This window comes from Camellia sinensis, chromosome 2, assembly GCF_055761805.1.
Source record: "Camellia sinensis isolate YWXY chromosome 2, ASM5576180v1, whole genome shotgun sequence".
In the NCBI taxonomy this organism is placed as follows: domain Eukaryota; kingdom Viridiplantae; phylum Streptophyta; class Magnoliopsida; order Ericales; family Theaceae; genus Camellia; species Camellia sinensis.
Window position 1 is genome coordinate 225097765 of NC_138962.1, and position 19341 is coordinate 225117105.

Below are 19341 nucleotides of genomic sequence, written 5' to 3' on the forward strand. Positions count from 1 at the left end.
TTAAATTGTCACTTTTCATGGCTATTGTTGTTTAAATATTTAAGTCATCTAGTAATTTTTAAGTTTTAAGTGAAAAAAAAAATGGAGAAATAATTACACAGTAATGAGTAAAAAAATACAAAATCATGAAAATATATATAGTGTTTTAATTATTAAAATGTATAAATTTTTTCATTAATTTACAAAAAAAAAAATTCCTCTAGATTGGTCCCGTTTGGTGTAGCTGTTAAAACAGGTTATAGATTATAGCTTAACAGATTATAGATTATGACTTTAATAAGAAGTTAATCTGTTTGGTGTAGCTGTTGGATTATAGATTTAAGTTGCTGAGTAGTGTTTGTTAAATAAGCTGTGAAATAGCTTTTTCAATTAATTTTTATTTTTTGTTTGTCTACATTTCTCATAAAAAATAATAATAATAATCTATAGTCCATTTGAGTCTTTTTCTATTTTTAAAAAAATAAAAAATAAAAAAAATTAAGAGTATAACCATAAATTAACATGTCCACAACAGAAGCTGATAATCAGAAGCAATGGGTGAGCAGCTTCTCAGAATCAGCTTTTTTGAGTTACAATAAGCTGTTAGAATCAGTAACTGTTTGAAATAAGTTTAACCAAACAGTCCAAAATAACTTTTTCACTGCTAAAAACCATAAGTTGACTCTGAAAAGCTGAAACAAACACCCCATTACTGTGCAGTTATTTTTCCAAAAAAAATTTCACTAATGAAATACAGTGAATCTCACTCTTTGGTGTCAAATAATGCACGTGTAGTGTGTTAATCTAATGACATGGGAAATATTTGCACAATGTTTATAGAACTTCCTGAAATGAAATCATTCTTTAATTTTAATTATATTTTTAACGTGATTTTTCTTCTCTGTTTAAATTTTAAATTTGTAAGATAAAAAGAAAAAGCAAAAGAAAATATTTCCTTTTCCTTGTTAATTGTTTAATACTATCTAATATTGTTAATTATTATTAATCATACTCGTCACTTAACTACTAATCAATTTGTTAAAATGCAAAAAGAATTTCGATAAAACAAAAACCGCTTCCACTATGAAAAGAATATTTCTTGAACTTGCATCTACTTACTTTGTGAGAACATGATAATTCTTTTCTTGAATTATTAGAATCCAACTAGTTAGATTCACATTTTATGGACCTTCAATTTTTCACCCAAAACTAATAATGAAGAATACACAACATTAGAAACTTCATAAATACTATTACTTATTTGATGAGTAATTATTCAATATTTTCAAAGTATTTGAACATATTAATATAGTGCTCTCGAACCAATAAAAACCTAATAATGGAAAGAGTTGAGATAAAGTTAACCTCATCTATCTTCTTTTGTGCAGTCTCATTAGTCAAAAATATCACGTGCCGTGAAACTTTAAGAGTATTGAATAATTTTCCTCGCTTGACACAGTAAAATCTTACAAAGTAATGCCATATCTACATGATAAGTAATGAAATGGGCAATTAACTTAAGAACAAGAGGCCAAAAACCAATCAAAATAAGATTGCACAATGTACTCAATGAAGTCATTACTTGTTTGAATCAAAAAATAAAATAAAATGAAGTCAATGCTTGTCCTAAAAAAAGAAAGAAACAAAGAAAAGAAAAGATGTTACATTAATTATCAATGGCTTCTATGTTATTGGCACGGAAAATTTTCACAGAATAAGATACAAATACGAGACAAAAGGTGGGCTCTACATGTGAGATCCACCATATGTGAGACCTAGCATGTCATCTGTATCCCATTCTATGAAAATCATATGTGCGCTTAGATTTACTCTTATGAGTTGAGCAATTCAAGCTTCTCTACAATTGCATTATACAAGGAGCATAGCTTGAAATCAAAGCCTGTTCTGACCACAAAACCACAACAAAAGAACCATTATTAAACAATGTGTGAAAAGCTGAAACTTCCAGCTAGTATTCATGCATACATATCAAGAATTCTCAACATCTCTATCAACTAATAATATTAGCAGAAAACTCAGCACACACAAGAGAGAGAGAGAGAGAGAGGACCAGCCTTAACTACAGAGGTTGGGTATGCACGCCCCGCCATCTGGGTTCTGTTGCTCCTTCCATATCCGCCCCGTAACTCGCAGCTTCAGTTCTTTCCTGTCCCCACCAGAGAAGAAAAGCGCCATATTGCGCTGTATAACGAGGCCGTCATGGCTGTCCCTCACTTTCCTGTGACTGTCCCTTATACTTCGCGGGGTACCCTCCCAAATGAGTTTCCGTCCATTTCCTCCAACCTCGAGGCTGTAACTGTAGTTTCGGGCGTCTGTCTCATCGCCCATGAATCGTAGAAATGCCATGTAAACCGGAGCCATCCCAAGCTGAAAAGCTTCGAAATGGAGACAGAAGTACTGACCAAAACAATTGAAAACCTAAAAAAAGGAACGGATAACAAATATTTAGGGAACACTATAATTGAAGATGTTCAATCAATGCTCAATGATTTGTGCTCTAGAACAGCAATTACCAGCAACTTAAAGAAAGATAGATCAAGATAAACATGGCGACATAATTTTTCCATTTTTTGATATATATTTATAAAGATGGGATATGAAAAAAGGCTTGAAATTATTATTAAAAAAAAGAAGAGGGGATACCAATGGTAAAAACTCAAGAACAATATATAATGGTGAATCTTATTCTAGTCCAGCAATGCTAGGAACCCAAAAAATTTACCCAGAAAACATTGTGTGGTTGAGATTTATTTCAAGTGTGGATCCCACTATACAAAAATTGAATCTGAATCACGCATAATTTTCCGGGGTAAATTGCTCGACATATTTTCTAGGTTCCTATCTTTTTGGAATCTCATCCCCTGATGCATGCAGTTCTAATGAGGTGGTTAATTTTACCTAATAATCATTAATAATAAAAAAAAATCGTTCTGTGTTACTATTGATATTATTACTTGAAACAGTAAAGCAATAAAAATGATCTATTTAATGCATAGGCCAAAATTTTCAAGAATTATTTGTTAAAAAACCTAACCGTATCAAAAAAACAAAAAGAAAAGGAGGCCCATCTTTAGAGTGAGCCTATTAATCCAAAAGATTAGCATTTTGCTCATTGAGGACCATCAATCCATCACAAGAAACATCATTTCTAAACAAGACATATATATACATATCCATACATTAAAGATTATTTCAGAATAAAGAAATATACTTACAGTTAACATCCATGTGGCATTCTCTACTTCACGCGGATTAGACTTTACATAGCGATGGTTAAATGTGCATCCCGAGTGCATGTCTACTTTGTGATCATCTCGAAGATGGGTAACAAGGTATGGAATATCACCTACAACCGAGCACTCTGATCCAGCATAGGGGCAATTGTATGGTCTAAAGTTACAAATGGCCTCGTGTTTGAGCTTGCTGTAGTAGGGGAATATCTCGGGGCAACCAAGAGAGCAATACTTGCAAGGCAGTTCGAGTGATTCAGCAACCTTTTCCAATGCTAAACACCTTATATCACCAAGCTCCTGTCTACAGGTGGGACAGCGGTTCTGTACCCTTACTTTACAGGTGCTACAGAGTGTGTGCCCATTGTGACACTGCAAAATTCAAAAAGACTTGTTAAAATACCAGTCAATTCGCTTTTTAAGGAAAAAAATGCAACCCTGAAAAATTTTAATAGTATACTAACGAAAAAACTAAAATAAATACGTATATACACATACATGTAGACACATCTTATTACTGTTGAACTTTTGATATTATTATTTACATGTGTATGCAACTTAACACACTCATTAGGATGCAACCTATGTTACATGGACTTGTTTACGAGTGTTGGATGTCAAGTGCAAGCATGTGTCCAAGTATTTGATTCATCTAATTCCCATGTCCATTGACGCAAGGACAAGGAAAAATATTCATGGTTCTTTTAATATGCTTTTCTCTCTTCTTTTTTTTTTTTTCTAGGGTAAAATTGTGTTACAAGGTGCCAAAGAGTATTTTATACATAATATGAGGGTTACATGCACAATTTTATGATGAATTTGAATTATTAAGATGTGGTTTGGGGTTTGGCTTTTTTGGTGACTTTTGGCTTTTTATGAGGTGTAAATTAATGTGTTCAGGAATATTTTTTTAGTTGTATGGAAAAACGTGAATGACTAACACGTATAAGTATATCCCAAACCCTTACCCAAATATCAGTGTTCAACACAGGTACTTACTACTTCGTACATTTAGAAGAACTATGCATATATGTAATAGTAGAAGTGTCTACATATGTAACTCAAGTTTTATGATAATATTTATAACAGCACCACAGTTGTCATTGTCAACAGATCTAAAACCACAAGTATTTGTCCCGTTCAGCCAACAATTTATTCATCTTTACATGACGCGCATGACCGTAACGTGATCAAACACCGGGATTGGATAACATAACTTTCTCATGCAGAACAGACTATTGATATCCTAAGGGTTGCACAAGAGTTACCTTCCAATATCAAAGAACATTCTTTATTCAAAGTAAAATAACTTTCTAAAGGTATTTATCCCGACAATGCTTCAAAAGAGGAAACCCCAAAACCGTCCTACATGTTAATATGCTGCCAAAACATTTCATTTTCAAATCCTTGCTCCAAAGCTCCCATTACTATCAGCTCCTCAAAAACCATTTTTCTTAAGGAAAGCCTTAACAAGTATTAACCGACTCCAAGTTTGCTATCTCATAAACAAAACTTAAGATGACATGCACATTCAAAATTCATTTTGAGTTTATGTTCCAGCATTCTGTTTCCAAGATCACACATTTAATGACGTTAATTCATCCATGTATTGAAGAAATCACCGCCCTCATCTTGGCTCAACCTTTTCCGTTAAATCCCCTTACAAGAGACATAGCCAACTCACACTCTCTTACATTCAAACAATGAAGCAGTTATTGTTCTCATTCATGAAATAACCCTTTCACTTCATACAATTTAAAATAAAATAAAACAAAACTATAAATGCAAATGATTCAGTTGACATTTAAACTGACTCTTTAATGCCAGATATTATGTCGCCGTAACTACACATTATACAAACAATTAATTGAATTGACATTAACTTTCTTGGTCAACAGTCATGAGATTTTGTGACGAGGTAGGAAAACAAAAAGAGAATCCTTGCCATGACAGCACTGTGAACATCTGATTCCAACCGCTGTAGTTGAGATCCATGAAGCTAATGGCATGCAGTTTCTCAGACATTCACTAAATCCATTTTTCTTCTAGTGTTGTTAACATCAGTTTATGAAATCATTTGCACGTGTACACACATCTCCAAATAAATACTTTGATACAATATAAGTCCTATATTCAAAGGCTAGTAAACATTAATTAAATTATAAGCATTACTGGTTCCTTCTTGCTCATACAAAATGTTGAACAGCAGATAACTATCAAATACTTATTAAGCGACAAGTGATTCACATAATTTTAGAAGCCATAGTCTCTCTCCAATAGAATATGTTCTTCCATATTCTCCATTCTATATCCCCAAGCCAGTTTTCCTGATCATACAAGATACATTAATAAAGATAGTATCATAATTTGGCGACAAAACTCAAACCAAACTCCAAGCTAGTATATAAGCAAAGAGAATAGGATTAAGAGCACCACAAAACCCTTCTTTCAAGTAAAAACTCTTGAAACCACACAGATCTCCACCCATCCTATATTCAAATTAAGCAATTCCAAAATTACACAATAATTATCCTTTACCTCCAAATACCCCCAAAATTTGGAAAATTTGTGAATTAATTGGGAAAACCCAATCCCCATAATAGAGCCCACTTACATCATCAATCAATCACCAAAAAAATCCCACGAAGAACATCATGCCAAAATACATAACAAATTCTCAAATAAATTGCAGCATTTACAACCAAATTTGAAACCCTAATGCACCAAATTAGCTTGAACACAGAATCAAGAAACCCCAAGAAATTATAGAATTATAGAAACCCAACCAAGCAAATCACATGCTTGAATCGAATATATCTTCGGAGTGGTTCCCAAGTATCCAATCTTCCACATCAAATTCAACAATCCAAAGACATCAAAAGAAACAAAACAAACACAAAGGCACAACCCAAAACATAAATTAGTGAAACGATTGAGACAAAAGCAAAACAAACCCAACAATCTAAATCGAACAAAGAACAAACCTGGTGTATTGGAGGGTACATTGAATTGGTACAAACTGGGCATTCGAGAAGCTCATGGACACTCGTCGTTGGATGAATCGCAGAAGAAACAACGTTGTTGTGAGGCTTCGAGGACGAAAACTGAGGATGACGATGGTGATGGATCTCATCCTCATCCATACCATCCGATACGCATTCAATGCTATCCAATTCCATATTCATAAAATATATCTACAAACAGAGAATTAACACGAAATTCTGGGTTTTTCTGAGATGGGTTTGATTCTTTTTGGATGTGATTATCAGTCAGTGTTGAGGGTTCTTGAAGAATGAAAGGAAGAAGAAAGAAAACCCACAGAGAGAAGTGGTTTTCTCGATGGGTTTTTGATTTTCTTTCATTTTCTTGGGCTGTATGAGAGAGAGAAAAGAAATGGGAAAGGTTTTTAGAGAGAGAGAGAGAAAGAGGTAGACGGATTGGATTAGGTAAATTAATGGTATTATTGATTCACTTTTTATTGGGATTTTTTTTATTTTGCTATTGCTTGTTTGGCATGGATTAAAAAGTATATTTTTTTTTATACATATATTTATTTATATTATATTAATTGATATTTATCAATATTTTTTTTTTATTTTTTTATTTATTTTCTCTACTTTTCTATATATTTTTTATTAAAAAGTTAAAAAATAGACTTTTTGATAAAGCTATTAGCTGTTTTATGTTCATCACTTAATTGTAATTCTAATTTCTATGGGTCAATATTTCATCACTTAATTGTAATTCTAATTTCTATGGGTCAATATTAATTAATTACTAGCTTAGTATATTTATTAACAAATTTTAAAATAATTATATATATTTTTTATGACGTGTGTTTAGTTTATATTCGGCAATTTTTTTTAGTAATGTTTTGTTTTTTCTTTTCGATTAAAATTGTTTCACTAGAAGAATTAGATGCTTTTGGCAAATGTAAAAACAAAAAAAAATTGTTATTGAAAAAGTTTAGGCAAGTTTAGAACAACTTGAAAAGTAAAAAAGTTTAATGAAAATTTTAAAAAATTCACTAAATATAAATTTTTTTGAAAAATGTGAATCTTTTAATAGTTGTGATTGTGAAATAGAGATGAATTTTGTTTTAAAAAAATTCACAATTATCAGATAAAAACACCTTAGCCAAAGTCTAGCATTTTTTTACTTTAATAGTCAAAAGATAACTTAGCTTCAAACAAGGCCCTAATAAATAAATAAAAACATACAACTATATTAAATTTGTTGGCAAATATCTTTGAAAGCTAATAAATATAATAACGTATGCATATACAGATTGTAATGCATAAATTTTGATACAAATATTGAGTTCGAGTAGGTGTCTAAGCATGGCTAATAACAATTGATTGATTATAAGTCTTGATATACATATATAAATTATATAAAAATATATTAAAATTGTATTGACATTTTTTTATTCTTAGCCACATCCTAATGAATTAATTTAAGCAAGATTCTTCAACTTTTTATTTTTTATTTTTTATGAGTAATATCTCCCACCATTTTATGTTGTTCTGAGTGTATTCATAATTTCCAATAATATTTAATTCACTTTGTATAGTCTTCATAGATATAAAGACAACAATCCTTTTTTTATTTTTTATTTTTTATTTTTGATCAAATGTGAAATAGATATATAAGACAATTCTTGTGGAATCTACTTTTTGACTTATTTCACTTTCAAATGTCTATATTGAGTGCCAAACAATTTGTTTTCTCGATTAAGGCTATTACATCATGCGATAGGATGATAACTTGATTAAGTTTTTAGAATTTATCTTTTAAATTTTTTAACAAATTTTTTTTTTTCATCCCATAAAACAAAGAAAACAAAAAAAAATGAAATAATGAGTATTTTGATTTTTTTTTTGCCATTTTTTTTTTTGTACCAAGTTAGTTTCTAAAAATTTTCTAGATAACAAAATTTGAAAGCTCAGCCAAATAAATTTGGAGAACTGCTTTCAAACATTGCTTTTGGACATTTTTTAGAAAACATTACAAAAAGTTGTTTCTGAATTTTCAAAATCTTTTTTGTTTTTTTTATTTTTGCACAAAAATGAAAACAAGAAGTATTTTTGAACTTCTCATTACTTTTATTGGATAAAATGGTGTTTTGAGAAGATAATTAAAAATTGACTTTTTTACTTTTTGACTTTTTTTATAAGAGAAAAAGTGGGTTAAAAGTTGATAAATGAATTTTAACTCACTTTCTAAAATACCACAAAAACAAATGAACAAAAATTTAGAAAAACAAAAACACAACTAAACAAAAGGTTCACCAATGACCTAAAGCCCTACATCATCACTTTGAACCTAGCATGTGTGAGCATTGAGCAAGTAGTCTACGTATTTTTTCCCACAAAAGTTCGTGTGAGGACACAAAAGTTTATCCTGATATAGTAGGTTTCTTTTCCTTTTCTTTTTTTTGGGGTAAACAGAGTAGGTTTCAACTAGGCCAGTATAACATGATGTTCCAGCAAAGGATGGACATTGGGCACAAAGAGTTAATGGGTTTTCTTTAGATGATATAGTACACAATATATATATATATACATATATACATGTATATATTTTTAATGCTCTTTTTGCTGTCAATTTGTTTCTATATATATATACCAAGATTCATATTGATGAAGAAGACTAGGATGTGAAATAAGCATATGCCAATTTGACAACAATCACAAAAGTTCTCGATCAAGCATGTTATATTGAAGGAGAGAGTATTTTACGTTACGTGGTACCATTTCACTTATTATTTATTGCATGATAAATATGAGACTTAAAAGTTAATTTATACTCTGTCTGAGGTACTGACTGATTGGCCACATCAAATTTCGATCTCACTTGTTATTAAATGACAAATAATGAATGGAAAAGTATATCACGTTAACTCAATCATATAACATACACATTATATAAAATACTTTCTCTATATCCAAGACAGAAAAAATTTAGATTTTCATTTTAGTATTTTATGTCGAGTGTTGATATATATATCATCAGAATACTTTATCATAACTTTTTATTTCTTATGCAATTTAGTGTGAGAATATGAAATACATTGGGTGAAAAATATTGTTTTCCTTCTATGTTTTGGTTCAAGATGCAAATCATTAGAGGTGCATGAATGGAACCACTTGTATGTCCATTTGTTAATTCTACTTCACGATGTAATTATGCCCATAAAATTTGCCTATTGTTTTGAACCTTAATTTATTTGCTTTTCTACTTTTTAAGCCTTTGTCAATTTTTATTTTTTCTTAATAAGTCAATTATATGAAGTATATATTATTTTATATTATTACTTTTGGTAGAAGCATTTAAGGATATTAAGGTCTCGTTTGTCTATTATACATTTTAGTCAAAAATTTAAAAAATCAGTATAAATTGTCATTTCACTCTATTTATTTTTTTGCACATCTTTTCGTAAAAAGATAAAAAATTACTAAAATAGTATATTTCCAAATGAGGCCTAAATTCAATATAAATAAATAAACTTGAATTCAAACTGCTATTTTGTTACACATACAAACAAATAGGAAATTACTCAATTGATTGGTGAATGAGAAAAATTATAATCCAAAAAAAACCCTCTCCTACTTCACTTTTTTTGGAAAAACTTATTACCAACTAAAAAAAGTAAAAAATGACACAAATATCAGGATATATGCTAATTATAAAAATGTCACTGATATATTATTTTAATAAAAAAAATTATATGAATCTTTTGATAAAAATAACATTTTTCATACACTCAAGTACAAAAGATGTTCTCTTAAATGTTGTCACCTCTACAAATAAATGCCCATGATGTAATCATAATCCTTTGTGGACTACACTATGCAAGGCATCAATTGTACTTTATAATTATATTTAGATAATAAATAAAGAAAGAAGATTAGTTAGAATAATAATGGGCATAAAAGATCACTTGGGTTAAAAGCCACTTCAAGGTTAAAAAAGGCCACTAGTGTTGCAGATAGGATTCTAAAAGCATTATATTCACTACTTTAGTTGGCTTTGAAAGGATGTTACCTATGTTCCATCTATTTTGTGCTCTAACCAATCAAAAGATTGATCAAACTTATTGATCATGATGGCCACAAAGATGATGAAAAAGATCATGAGTTTTGTTCTTCCTACCAACTTAGGGTTTGGTTTGGTTAGAATGAAATGAAAGTAGAGAAAATCATGAATTTTTCATCGTTTTGATTTTTTATCATATTTTTCAATCCAATCAAACAGGCACCGTAAGGAACAAAAAGAAATAAAATGAAAAGGGAATTTACTTCTTGCTACCAAACAAACCATAAAGAAAACCATCACTTTCATTTTTTACCATATTTTTCACTCTAATGAAACGAACAGTAGAAGGGAAAAAAAAAAAGGGAGGGGGGGGGGGGGGGGGGAATTTTGTTGTTCCTGCTACCAAACAAACCATAAAGAAAATATTTTGTTGAGAAAGTCAGCTACATCACAACCACTTCACCACCACCGACCATCAGATTTATATTTATTAAATAAAGAACAGGTTTGTGTTTGTTGAGAACAGGTTTGTGTCTGTTGAGACCTAACATTTCACCTTCTACATTAAAGTGCAGGTTTGAGAATGGTCACATTCATCATAGCCTGAAACTAGAACCAAACAAGGTTATTACAATCAATGAGCATAGATATATACCTGGGTCTAAACAGCCTTAAACAAAATCAGCATAAAAAATTTGATCAAATCATGCTTTTCAATTCATAAAAAAATTAAAAAGACAGACATTTCTAAAAAAGTAAAATGCCACTGATACAACATGACATTCATCGGATATTTCCCAACACATAGTGAACACAAGTCCAAATATGTCCTACTATTTTTTAAAAAAATTACACATTTTAGACACTTTAAGGCCACGTGGATATTGCTTAGACACACAAAAAAACACATTAAAAATCTAAATAAAATAACTTGAAATCCAATGAAAAAAAAAACACATAAATTTATAAATATTCTCTTCTTTTGACTTTAAAATTATTATTTTTAAATTAAATATTCATATATATAACATATATATGTTGTATAATAAATATATAAAACTATATATTTTTGTGCATATTCTCACATATTGTATCCTACATTTTTTTTTAAAAATTCCGTGTTAACATGTTCGTATCGTGTCATGTGTCTATGTCCGCACTTCATAGGCAAACACCGAGTTTAAACAATAATTAATGTAACCAACCATATTTCAGAGGTAACATAAACAATGAAAATTCACAGCTTCTCATAACTTAAAAATATAAATAAAATAAAATAAAAAAATTCTCTATCTGCAATAGATACAATCTGCTGCAAAGAAATTGGAGAGGAACAAAAAGAAAAAAAAACACTCATGTATAATACAAACTAGCCAAAAAAACCGCTCCCTTGGTGTCATTCACTATCCCCAAAGCCGATATTACAACAAATGGATCAAGTGATTAAGACGAAGTGTTATGGGACTTACAGGATGATTAAGAGGAAGTGTTATGGGACTTACAGGATGAACCGAACGAGTTATCAGAAACGTGTAACTGAGAAATTTCACATCTACCACTGATTTGGGAAGGCTTCTCTGTATTTTGCATCCTCTCCCAGAGTGAGTTGTCTTGTTGTTGCATCTCTTGCACCGGTGTTCAACAACCTTTGAGCTAATCTATCTTTAGCCGTTACTTTCTTTTTCAACATCGACGCAAGAGTTTGCTTCTTGTTTCTGGCTGAAGACCTCTCCCCATTGGTTTTCTCTATATCTTCTCCAACAGCTGAAGATCTTGAAGTTGAAGCCATAGCAAGTTCCCGTAAGACAGCATCATTGTGTTCTCGAACTTTTGCAAGCTTTGCTCGCTTCAATGCCTTTTTATCATGTTCTCTCTTCTTTACTTCCTCTGTATCTCTATCCCGAATATTCTTCACTGCCTGTCTTGCCAATTGCTCCACCAAATTACTCCCGAAATCAGGAGTTATCTCCTCTGTTAAAGAGGTTTGATTGATTGGCTTTCCCTCATCGTCTCGCGGTATTATAGGCCCGTGAAATGGGCAAACCCTCAAATCTCTTCTCTGACAAAGGCCCCCTTTACTCAAACGAACGCGACATGGTTGGATTTCAACAGGGTCTTCTTCATAAACCGTTGCTTGAACATTCAATTCTGCGATTTTCGCAGCTGGAATAACTGCATCGTAATCCACCCGACCCCAATGATTTTCGAGCTCCAAACCCCTTTGGTTGGCCAAAACATCCCTTTTTTTATCCCAATTATCCAAGAACGAACCCCACTTCATCACTGGAGCTTCAGCCAGAAACTTACTCCTCTGGGGGTTCGATTCAGTTCCACTGCCTTCACAATCCATCTTCTCATTGCTATCTTCTTTTTTATTACTGTTCTTGGAACCTTTCTTTTTTACCTCAATGGAAGTCGAGGCAATATTAGAATCATCGCTTTGCTTATCGAGAGTGGCAGAATTCCAGTTCTCAAATGATTCAATAGTACCCTCTTCCCAAATATCTTCTTCCTCGTGATTTTTGCTGTCGGGAAGAGAACAACCTGCTTCTTCACATTTCTTCTTCACTGACTGGAGATGATTTCGAATATCAATGAACTCTTTCAACGCGGAGTCCCTGAATCTGTTGTCTGCCACTTCAACCCTTACAAGAACTGAGATCCACTCTTGCACTGAAACCAAATGCTTCGTCACCAGGAGCTTGTAAAGCTCCCTCAACACATCGAAAACCACTTTATTGTCACCTGTTTCTTGAACTTTCTCTGCTTCTTTCAATGAATCAAGACGTATCTGTCGAAGTTCAGAACTACGAAACTCTTCCATTTCTTCATCATCTAAAAGATCCATTGGCACATTTTCATTTGTTGCAGTTACAATTTCTAAACATTCCCCAATTTCATCAAGTGTTGACTGTAATTCATCCTTGATTGAGGGAAAATTTTCCTTCAGCGTTTCAAACTTGTTCAGTAAAATCTCTTTTGTCCTCATCTCCCTCTCCCTTCTCTCCTGCTGAATCCGAACCCCATTAGCTTGTAAGTTTGGGAATTGAAAACGAAGGGTGTTTTTTAGGTAGTCAAACCCTAACCTAAGCTGTCTGTAATACATCCCATAAGAAGCATTCCATTTCTCTAAGAATTCAATCGCCTTCGAACGCAAAACCGATGCAACAGCTGGAGGAGCAGGAAGCGGCAAGTTTCTTCTGAATCCCACACTTAGAGTCAATAACTGATCCAAGTTCTCAACAAGAAGGGTTCTAAACAGTTTCGACCGCATGAATAGTTCATCTATTATGAGAAGCGCAAGATATCTAACCTACAGAAGACATTTCAAATTAAAATATCATATCCAGCTTCTATTGGAAAATCATATCACACCACCATTAAACCATAACCTTCAATTATAAATATTTTGACTCCATTAGGCATATTTTCCAAAATGCAAACCCCAGATTAGTTTTTTTCCCTCACTAGAGTCCATTTCAATCTAAACCATTACCCTCCAATTAGACACTCCCAATTCCTATAGCACTACCTTTCATGATCTCAAATATCTATTCTTCTATTCCATTATATAAAGCACACTATTCAAAATCTTTGTCACACTTTTTTTTTCTATCCAAAATAACCCTAAAATTGGTAACCGCTAAAACTCCACATCCTGTAACTGCTAATTCAATCTTCATTCATTACACTGCCCAAAATTTAGATGTATAAAATTGCAAATGCATCACATTTGCACCAACCACTAGTATAAATATATACGTGCACAAAAAAGAATTTGTGCATCAAAGTATTGCGCAAAAAAATATTTGTGACTATTTCCCACTTTGTGCTATGAATTTAAATGCTTATTTCCCAATACAAACTGACATCTAATCAAACCAAGTATACCCACCCACAAACCCAAACTCAATTTCAAGCACCAAATCAGTAAACAAGAGAGCTAGGTCACAAATTCACACCTTATGTAGTCTCACAAAATCCACCCAATTAAACCTTTCGAATCCAATCTTGGAAAGAAAAAAAAAATTTCTTGCCATGCGCGAAACAAGAACCCTAGATTTATTCATATTGTGTTTTAAATTGCATGAGAATTAACCCAAAAAACACAATGAAATCAAAAAAACAACACAGCATATATAGACATATATATATATATACCTGAGAGTGATCTCGTTTCATGAGATTCATTAGGGTTTGGGCGGCGAGGCGGAGCTCGGAATCGGAGTTTCGGACGACGTATTTGATGGCCTTGAGGAGGCGTGGATCGACCTCCGCCGCCGTAGAGTTTGTGGCGTTCTCTATCAAACCAACCACCACCACCGCCTTCTCTCTCTCCTCCTCCATCATCGCCTCTATCTATCTACACATGAAGACTCTCTGATCTGATTTGATTGTTTGTTTGTTTGTTTGTTTCTATCCTCAAAAACTGCCTCGCAATATTTTTTTGAATTTTCTTATCAATTTTCCCGGAAAATTCTTTTGCTGTTTGCATAGAGGCAAAAGTCAATGCGACGACGATTATCTAAAGCTCTAAAAAAAAAATTATTAATAAGGTGACACTCAATAAAAAAATATATATATATATATAATATTAAGGTTAAAATATCAAATCATGTACGGTAAAGTTTACTATCACATTATTAATGTAGCACTAATTAGTACTCTCACTCATGTACACCTAACAAAATGTACAATGCAAGGTGAATGGAACGACGTCGTTGGATGAATCTATGCTTTGGGCTAAAAAAATTCAACCTGGGCCCCAATTTAAACTGTATGGACCTAAGCCCAAAGCTCGGCCCAATTCAAAATTGTAACAAAACTAGGTCCTGAAGCGACACCTGTTCTGTGAGGTTGCCATATTAATGAATATTAGTACAAATTTTTTATTTTATTTTTATTGAAGGGAATAGGGGAATGGGAAAGTACACAGGAGTAAGATTTGAATCCAAACATAACATCTGATAAGGAAGCAGTCCGTTTGGTAGCTCAAAAATAATTAGCTCAAATTGGCTCAAAACCCAAAACGACGTCGTTTTGGGTTTTCCTTCTTTTTTTTTTTTTTTTTTCTTTCTCGTTTTTCTGAAGAAAAAGAAGAAGAAGAAGAAGAAGAAGATGGATCTTCATCAACATCATCATCAACACATCATCATCAGCCAACAATTTTTTTTTTTTCCCTTCATCTTCAGATCCAGATCCACAAGAAAAAAAAAAAAAAATCCACATCATCTTCATCAATGCATCATCATCAACAACAACAACATCTTCATCAACATCATCATCAACACATCATCATCAGCCAACAAATATATATATATATATATATATATATATATTTTTTTTTTTTTTTTTTCATTCATCTTCAGATTCAGATCAACTAGAAAAAAAAAAGAAGAAAAAAAAAAAGTAGAGAAAACAAAGAAAGTGGCGATCGGCGATACCCACCGGCGATCACCGCTATCACCGTCTTCTTCTCTTCCTCCTCCTTCTCTCTCGCCTCTTCTCTCTTCTCCTTCTCTTCTCTTCTCTCCTCTCTTCTCTCTTCTCTCTCTCTCGTTTGTATTCAAAAGCAAAATAAGAGGGGAAAAAAAAAGAAAAATCCAAAATGGCATCGTTTTGGGTTTCGAGCTGATTCGGGCCAATAATTTCCGAGCTACTAGGTATTATTCATAAGAAAGTGTCTCACTCACCAAGATAAGGATGAGAATCGTGTCGTGTTATTGATTATGTTCATATTGAGTCATTTTAAATTTCAAAAATTATTCAATCTTAACTGACTACTTTCATGTATAATACATGGTAAAAACTTTTACTCTAACTCAAAGCCAACCTTGGAAATTACATTACCATACAGTATAATTATTTATGAATTATGTTGATCCCAATAATAACATTTATCAGAAGGAGAAATGTCATGTTTTTAAGCCAAGAATGTCTTTGACATTTTATAATATGATAAAATAAAATAATATAACATGGCTTGAGGGGGGTGGTTTTTTTTTTTGGCAAACAAAGACTAATGTCCTAGTGAGATCTTGTTGGCTAAAAGACATGCATTGTTTTGGAGAATCTAGTATAAAAAATTGTGGTGTTTGGGGGGGAGAATCTAGTATGAAAAATTGTGGTGTTTGGGTTGGGGTTTTGTGCGTGGGTCATACATTGATGCATATTTACTGGGATTAGGCTCTTTTCACATGGACCATCATGGCACATGGGTGAAGAGAGAATTTGGGCTCTTTCCTTCCTATAATGGATGGTGCCAGGTAATGAAGAATAGGTCAACCAGCCGAAATAAATTAGAAAAATTAGTTCAAGTGAAGTGGTGAATAAATAATTTTATTTTTATAGTGATATAAGTTTGATATGTATATTGTAATTTTTTTTTTTAATGTTTGGTGTAATTTTTTTATATGTAGACTTGTATTCTTTTTTTGTTTTTTTGTACTTATAATGTAATTATTTTAAGACTATCTCGTTTATTTATAATTTTTTTCAAATAAATTTTACACCTTATTTCTTTTAGACATTCTTAAAACTAATATGTTGTGGTGGTGTATATTATGTATTAGTAATAACTTTTATCCGTTTCACTGAATTATCAATATCCAATACCGTTCCAAATATCTTAATCCAATTCATAAGTTGTCTCCTCTGGAGTTTGAATTGCACAACTGTACCAATCCGATTTCATATTCGACATATTAACTGATTCTGATACTAAATGCTACAAACTTTTTAGGTAAAATTCCTCCTTAAAAATCAACTAACAAAAAAATATATTTAAAAGACTTATATACACCGAACCGAGAGTTATGTTAATTGATTTGAAATCGTAAAAATGTATAAGCTGTTATTATTATTATTATTATTATTATTATTATTATTTGGGGAAAGTTAGGCCACAAATGAGAGCCTGACAGAGACAAATTGCCTTGTGACAATTTATGACTTAGATATTCTGCTGCATGTGAGTATACACGGCCTGAATTGGTTCGGTTCTAAAAAAATTCAAGAATTGAATCGATCCTAACGGTTCTGTAATTTTGAGAACCAGATCAGACCGTTACATTTGTAAAATCGGACCAGAACCAAACCAAAAAAACGGTTCGATTTCGGTTTGGTTTACGGTTCTAAAAATTTCTATTTACAAGAATAAATTGTTAATATTAGCAAAATAATTACTCGAACTAATTACATTTAACTCATGATAAAAACTAATAATATAAAGGCATTACTTAATATTATATATCTATACCATCCTGATATCATTAAAATTATAAAAAACCAATTAATAAAAATAAAACTTGATATTATATTATATTATATATATATATATATATATATATATCTTTTAAAATTCGGTTCGGTTCGGTTCGGTTCGAACCGCGAATTTTTCATAAAATCTATTAACCGAACCGTTTTTACGATTCTCGTATTTCTTAATCCGAAACCGAACCAATTCTTAATGGAACCGAACCACACCGTATGATTCGGTCTGGTTCGGTCCGAATTACCGATTTAAACGGATTTTTGAATAGCCCTAATGTCCAAGGAGCATCTATATATTTTTGTAATCATTTTATATACAAAATACATATATAAATATTATATATAGAGGTAATATAAAAATAGTGGCGTATTACACCTTAATTCTTCATGTTTTCATCAAAGAGTTAGGAAGTTCAAACACCCTTGCAATGGCGTTAGGGTTTTCGATAGAAACTCTAAAATGAATCAAGCTATTTGAGTTTCATTTGTAATTTGATTTGTTAAAATTTTATTTTAATATGTAAATAAATTAAAGTTTGACATATTTTTTAACTTATTAAGTTTTCATATTAAGTTTAAATAACTTACTACTTAGCTCAATTATATGCACTATAAATACATAACTACTGGAGACCAATTTAATTGAAATTCATTTGAAATTAGTGTGCCTTAGACTATGCAGTCCTCTCAATCCGATTATGAAAATTTGATCATAAAATTATCATACACACTAGTTTTCTACTCGTGCTATGCACGGGCTGTGTTTAAATCTTGATCTTATGTAAAATTAGCTTTAACATATCATTTTTAGTAAGTTAGTTAAAATTATTGTTAAAGTAAATTTGAATTTTGAGTGTAAAACGACGTCGTTTTAACAGATTTGAGCCATTTGAGCCACAAAAATTTGAGCTACCAAACATTTTCCTATTATATTAGTTAGTAAATCAATTTTACTTACCCAAAAAAAGTAAATCAATTTTAATTTTCTATATAACCATAACGTTCCATTTTGTGAGTAGATTTTTTTTCACACTTTGACATTTTACTTCATTTTTAGTTCGTTTATTTGAAAAAAAAATATTATAATCAATTTTTTTTTCTTACCCAAACATGGGTTGTGTTTAATTTTCTAAAGTGATTAAAATTAATTTTGCAAATTAAATTTGATATTTTATCTTATTTGTAATCATTATAATATTTTTTTTTCAAATAAACGAACTATTTCAAATGTTTAGATTAAATTTTTATTTTACATTTTTTGGTGTATAAAGTCTTTATATATATATATATATATATCTTTGTATGAAGCATTTAAACAAATGATAATGGCTATAAAAAAATACTTGAAATTTCAAGATAATAAAATAATGGATAATCAGCGATATCACATTTGTTAATATGTTACCTTTCCTATAGTACTATAATATAAGTTTCACAATCAAATTGTGCCCCTTAAAATCCAAAATCAATTTTCCATGTTGAATAAAAAAATAAAAATAACAATTCTATACACACCACAGCATGACTATTATGAACTATCCATGTAAATTAAATTTATCACTGCAACTTTGTTAGAAATATCTTCCCCTTATGACATTTACACTGTGTTTGGTTAGAGGATTTGAGGAGGGATTTGGAAAGGAAAAGGAAAAAGTTAGGTGAAATATAAATTAAATGTACCTACATTCACCTAGTTTCACATACATTTTCCCTTTTCCTTTCCAAATCCCTCCCCAAATCCCCCAACCAAACACAGTTAGTGACTCATGATTGGGTGGGAGTAATGCATACATGTTGCATT

General features: G+C 31.4%; 2 protein-coding genes across 4 annotated transcripts; both read right to left on the minus strand.

Moving 5' to 3' along the window:
* Window positions 1-1818: 1818 nt before the first annotated feature.
* LOC114301910 (Protein with RING/U-box and TRAF-like domain) lies at window positions 1819-6700 on the minus strand. Its single transcript, XM_028246869.2, has 3 exons — window positions 6215-6700; window positions 3216-3602; window positions 1819-2418 (listed from the first exon to the last, which is right to left on the minus strand). The coding sequence occupies exons 1-3, from the start codon at window positions 6413-6415 to the stop codon at window positions 2056-2058; spliced, it is 951 nt and encodes a 316-aa protein (XP_028102670.1). The 5' UTR covers window positions 6416-6700; the 3' UTR covers window positions 1819-2055.
* A 3810-nt stretch (window positions 6701-10510) lies between these two features.
* Window positions 10511-14789, minus strand: LOC114301911 (ENTH/VHS protein). Of its 3 annotated transcripts, none has more exons than XR_014362704.1 (3): window positions 14430-14789; window positions 11771-13581; window positions 10511-10871 (listed from the first exon to the last, which is right to left on the minus strand). XR_014362704.1 is itself a non-coding variant. In XM_028246870.2 (2 exons), exons 1-2 carry the CDS (start codon window positions 14616-14618, stop codon window positions 11821-11823), a joined length of 1950 nt encoding a protein of 649 aa, XP_028102671.2. In that variant the 5' UTR covers window positions 14619-14788; the 3' UTR covers window positions 11519-11820. The 3 variants fall into 3 exon arrangements, 1 of the variants encoding a protein (XP_028102671.2); XR_014362703.1 differs by having other exon boundaries at window positions 10548-10877; window positions 14430-14788; XM_028246870.2 differs by lacking the exon at window positions 10511-10871 and having other exon boundaries at window positions 11519-13581; window positions 14430-14788.
* Window positions 14790-19341: the final 4552 nt, after the last annotated feature.

Excerpts from the sequence above, each read along its gene's own strand:
- LOC114301910 (XM_028246869.2), bottom strand. The coding sequence starts at position 6,415 with ATGAATATGGAATTGGATAGCATTGAATGCGTATCGGATGGTATGGAT. Across the intron at positions 3,603-6,214 it reads TGTACCCTCCAATACACCAG|TGTCACAATGGGCACACACT; the intron begins GTTTGTTCTTTG and ends TGAATTTTGCAG. Across the intron at positions 2,419-3,215 it reads ATGCCACATGGATGTTAACT|GTTTTCAATTGTTTTGGTCA; the intron begins GTAAGTATATTT and ends TCCTTTTTTTAG.
- LOC114301911 (XM_028246870.2), bottom strand. The coding sequence starts at position 14,618 with ATGATGGAGGAGGAGAGAGAGAAGGCGGTGGTGGTGGTTGGTTTGATA. Across the intron at positions 13,582-14,429 it reads TGAAACGAGATCACTCTCAG|GTTAGATATCTTGCGCTTCT; the intron begins GTATATATATAT and ends TGTCTTCTGTAG.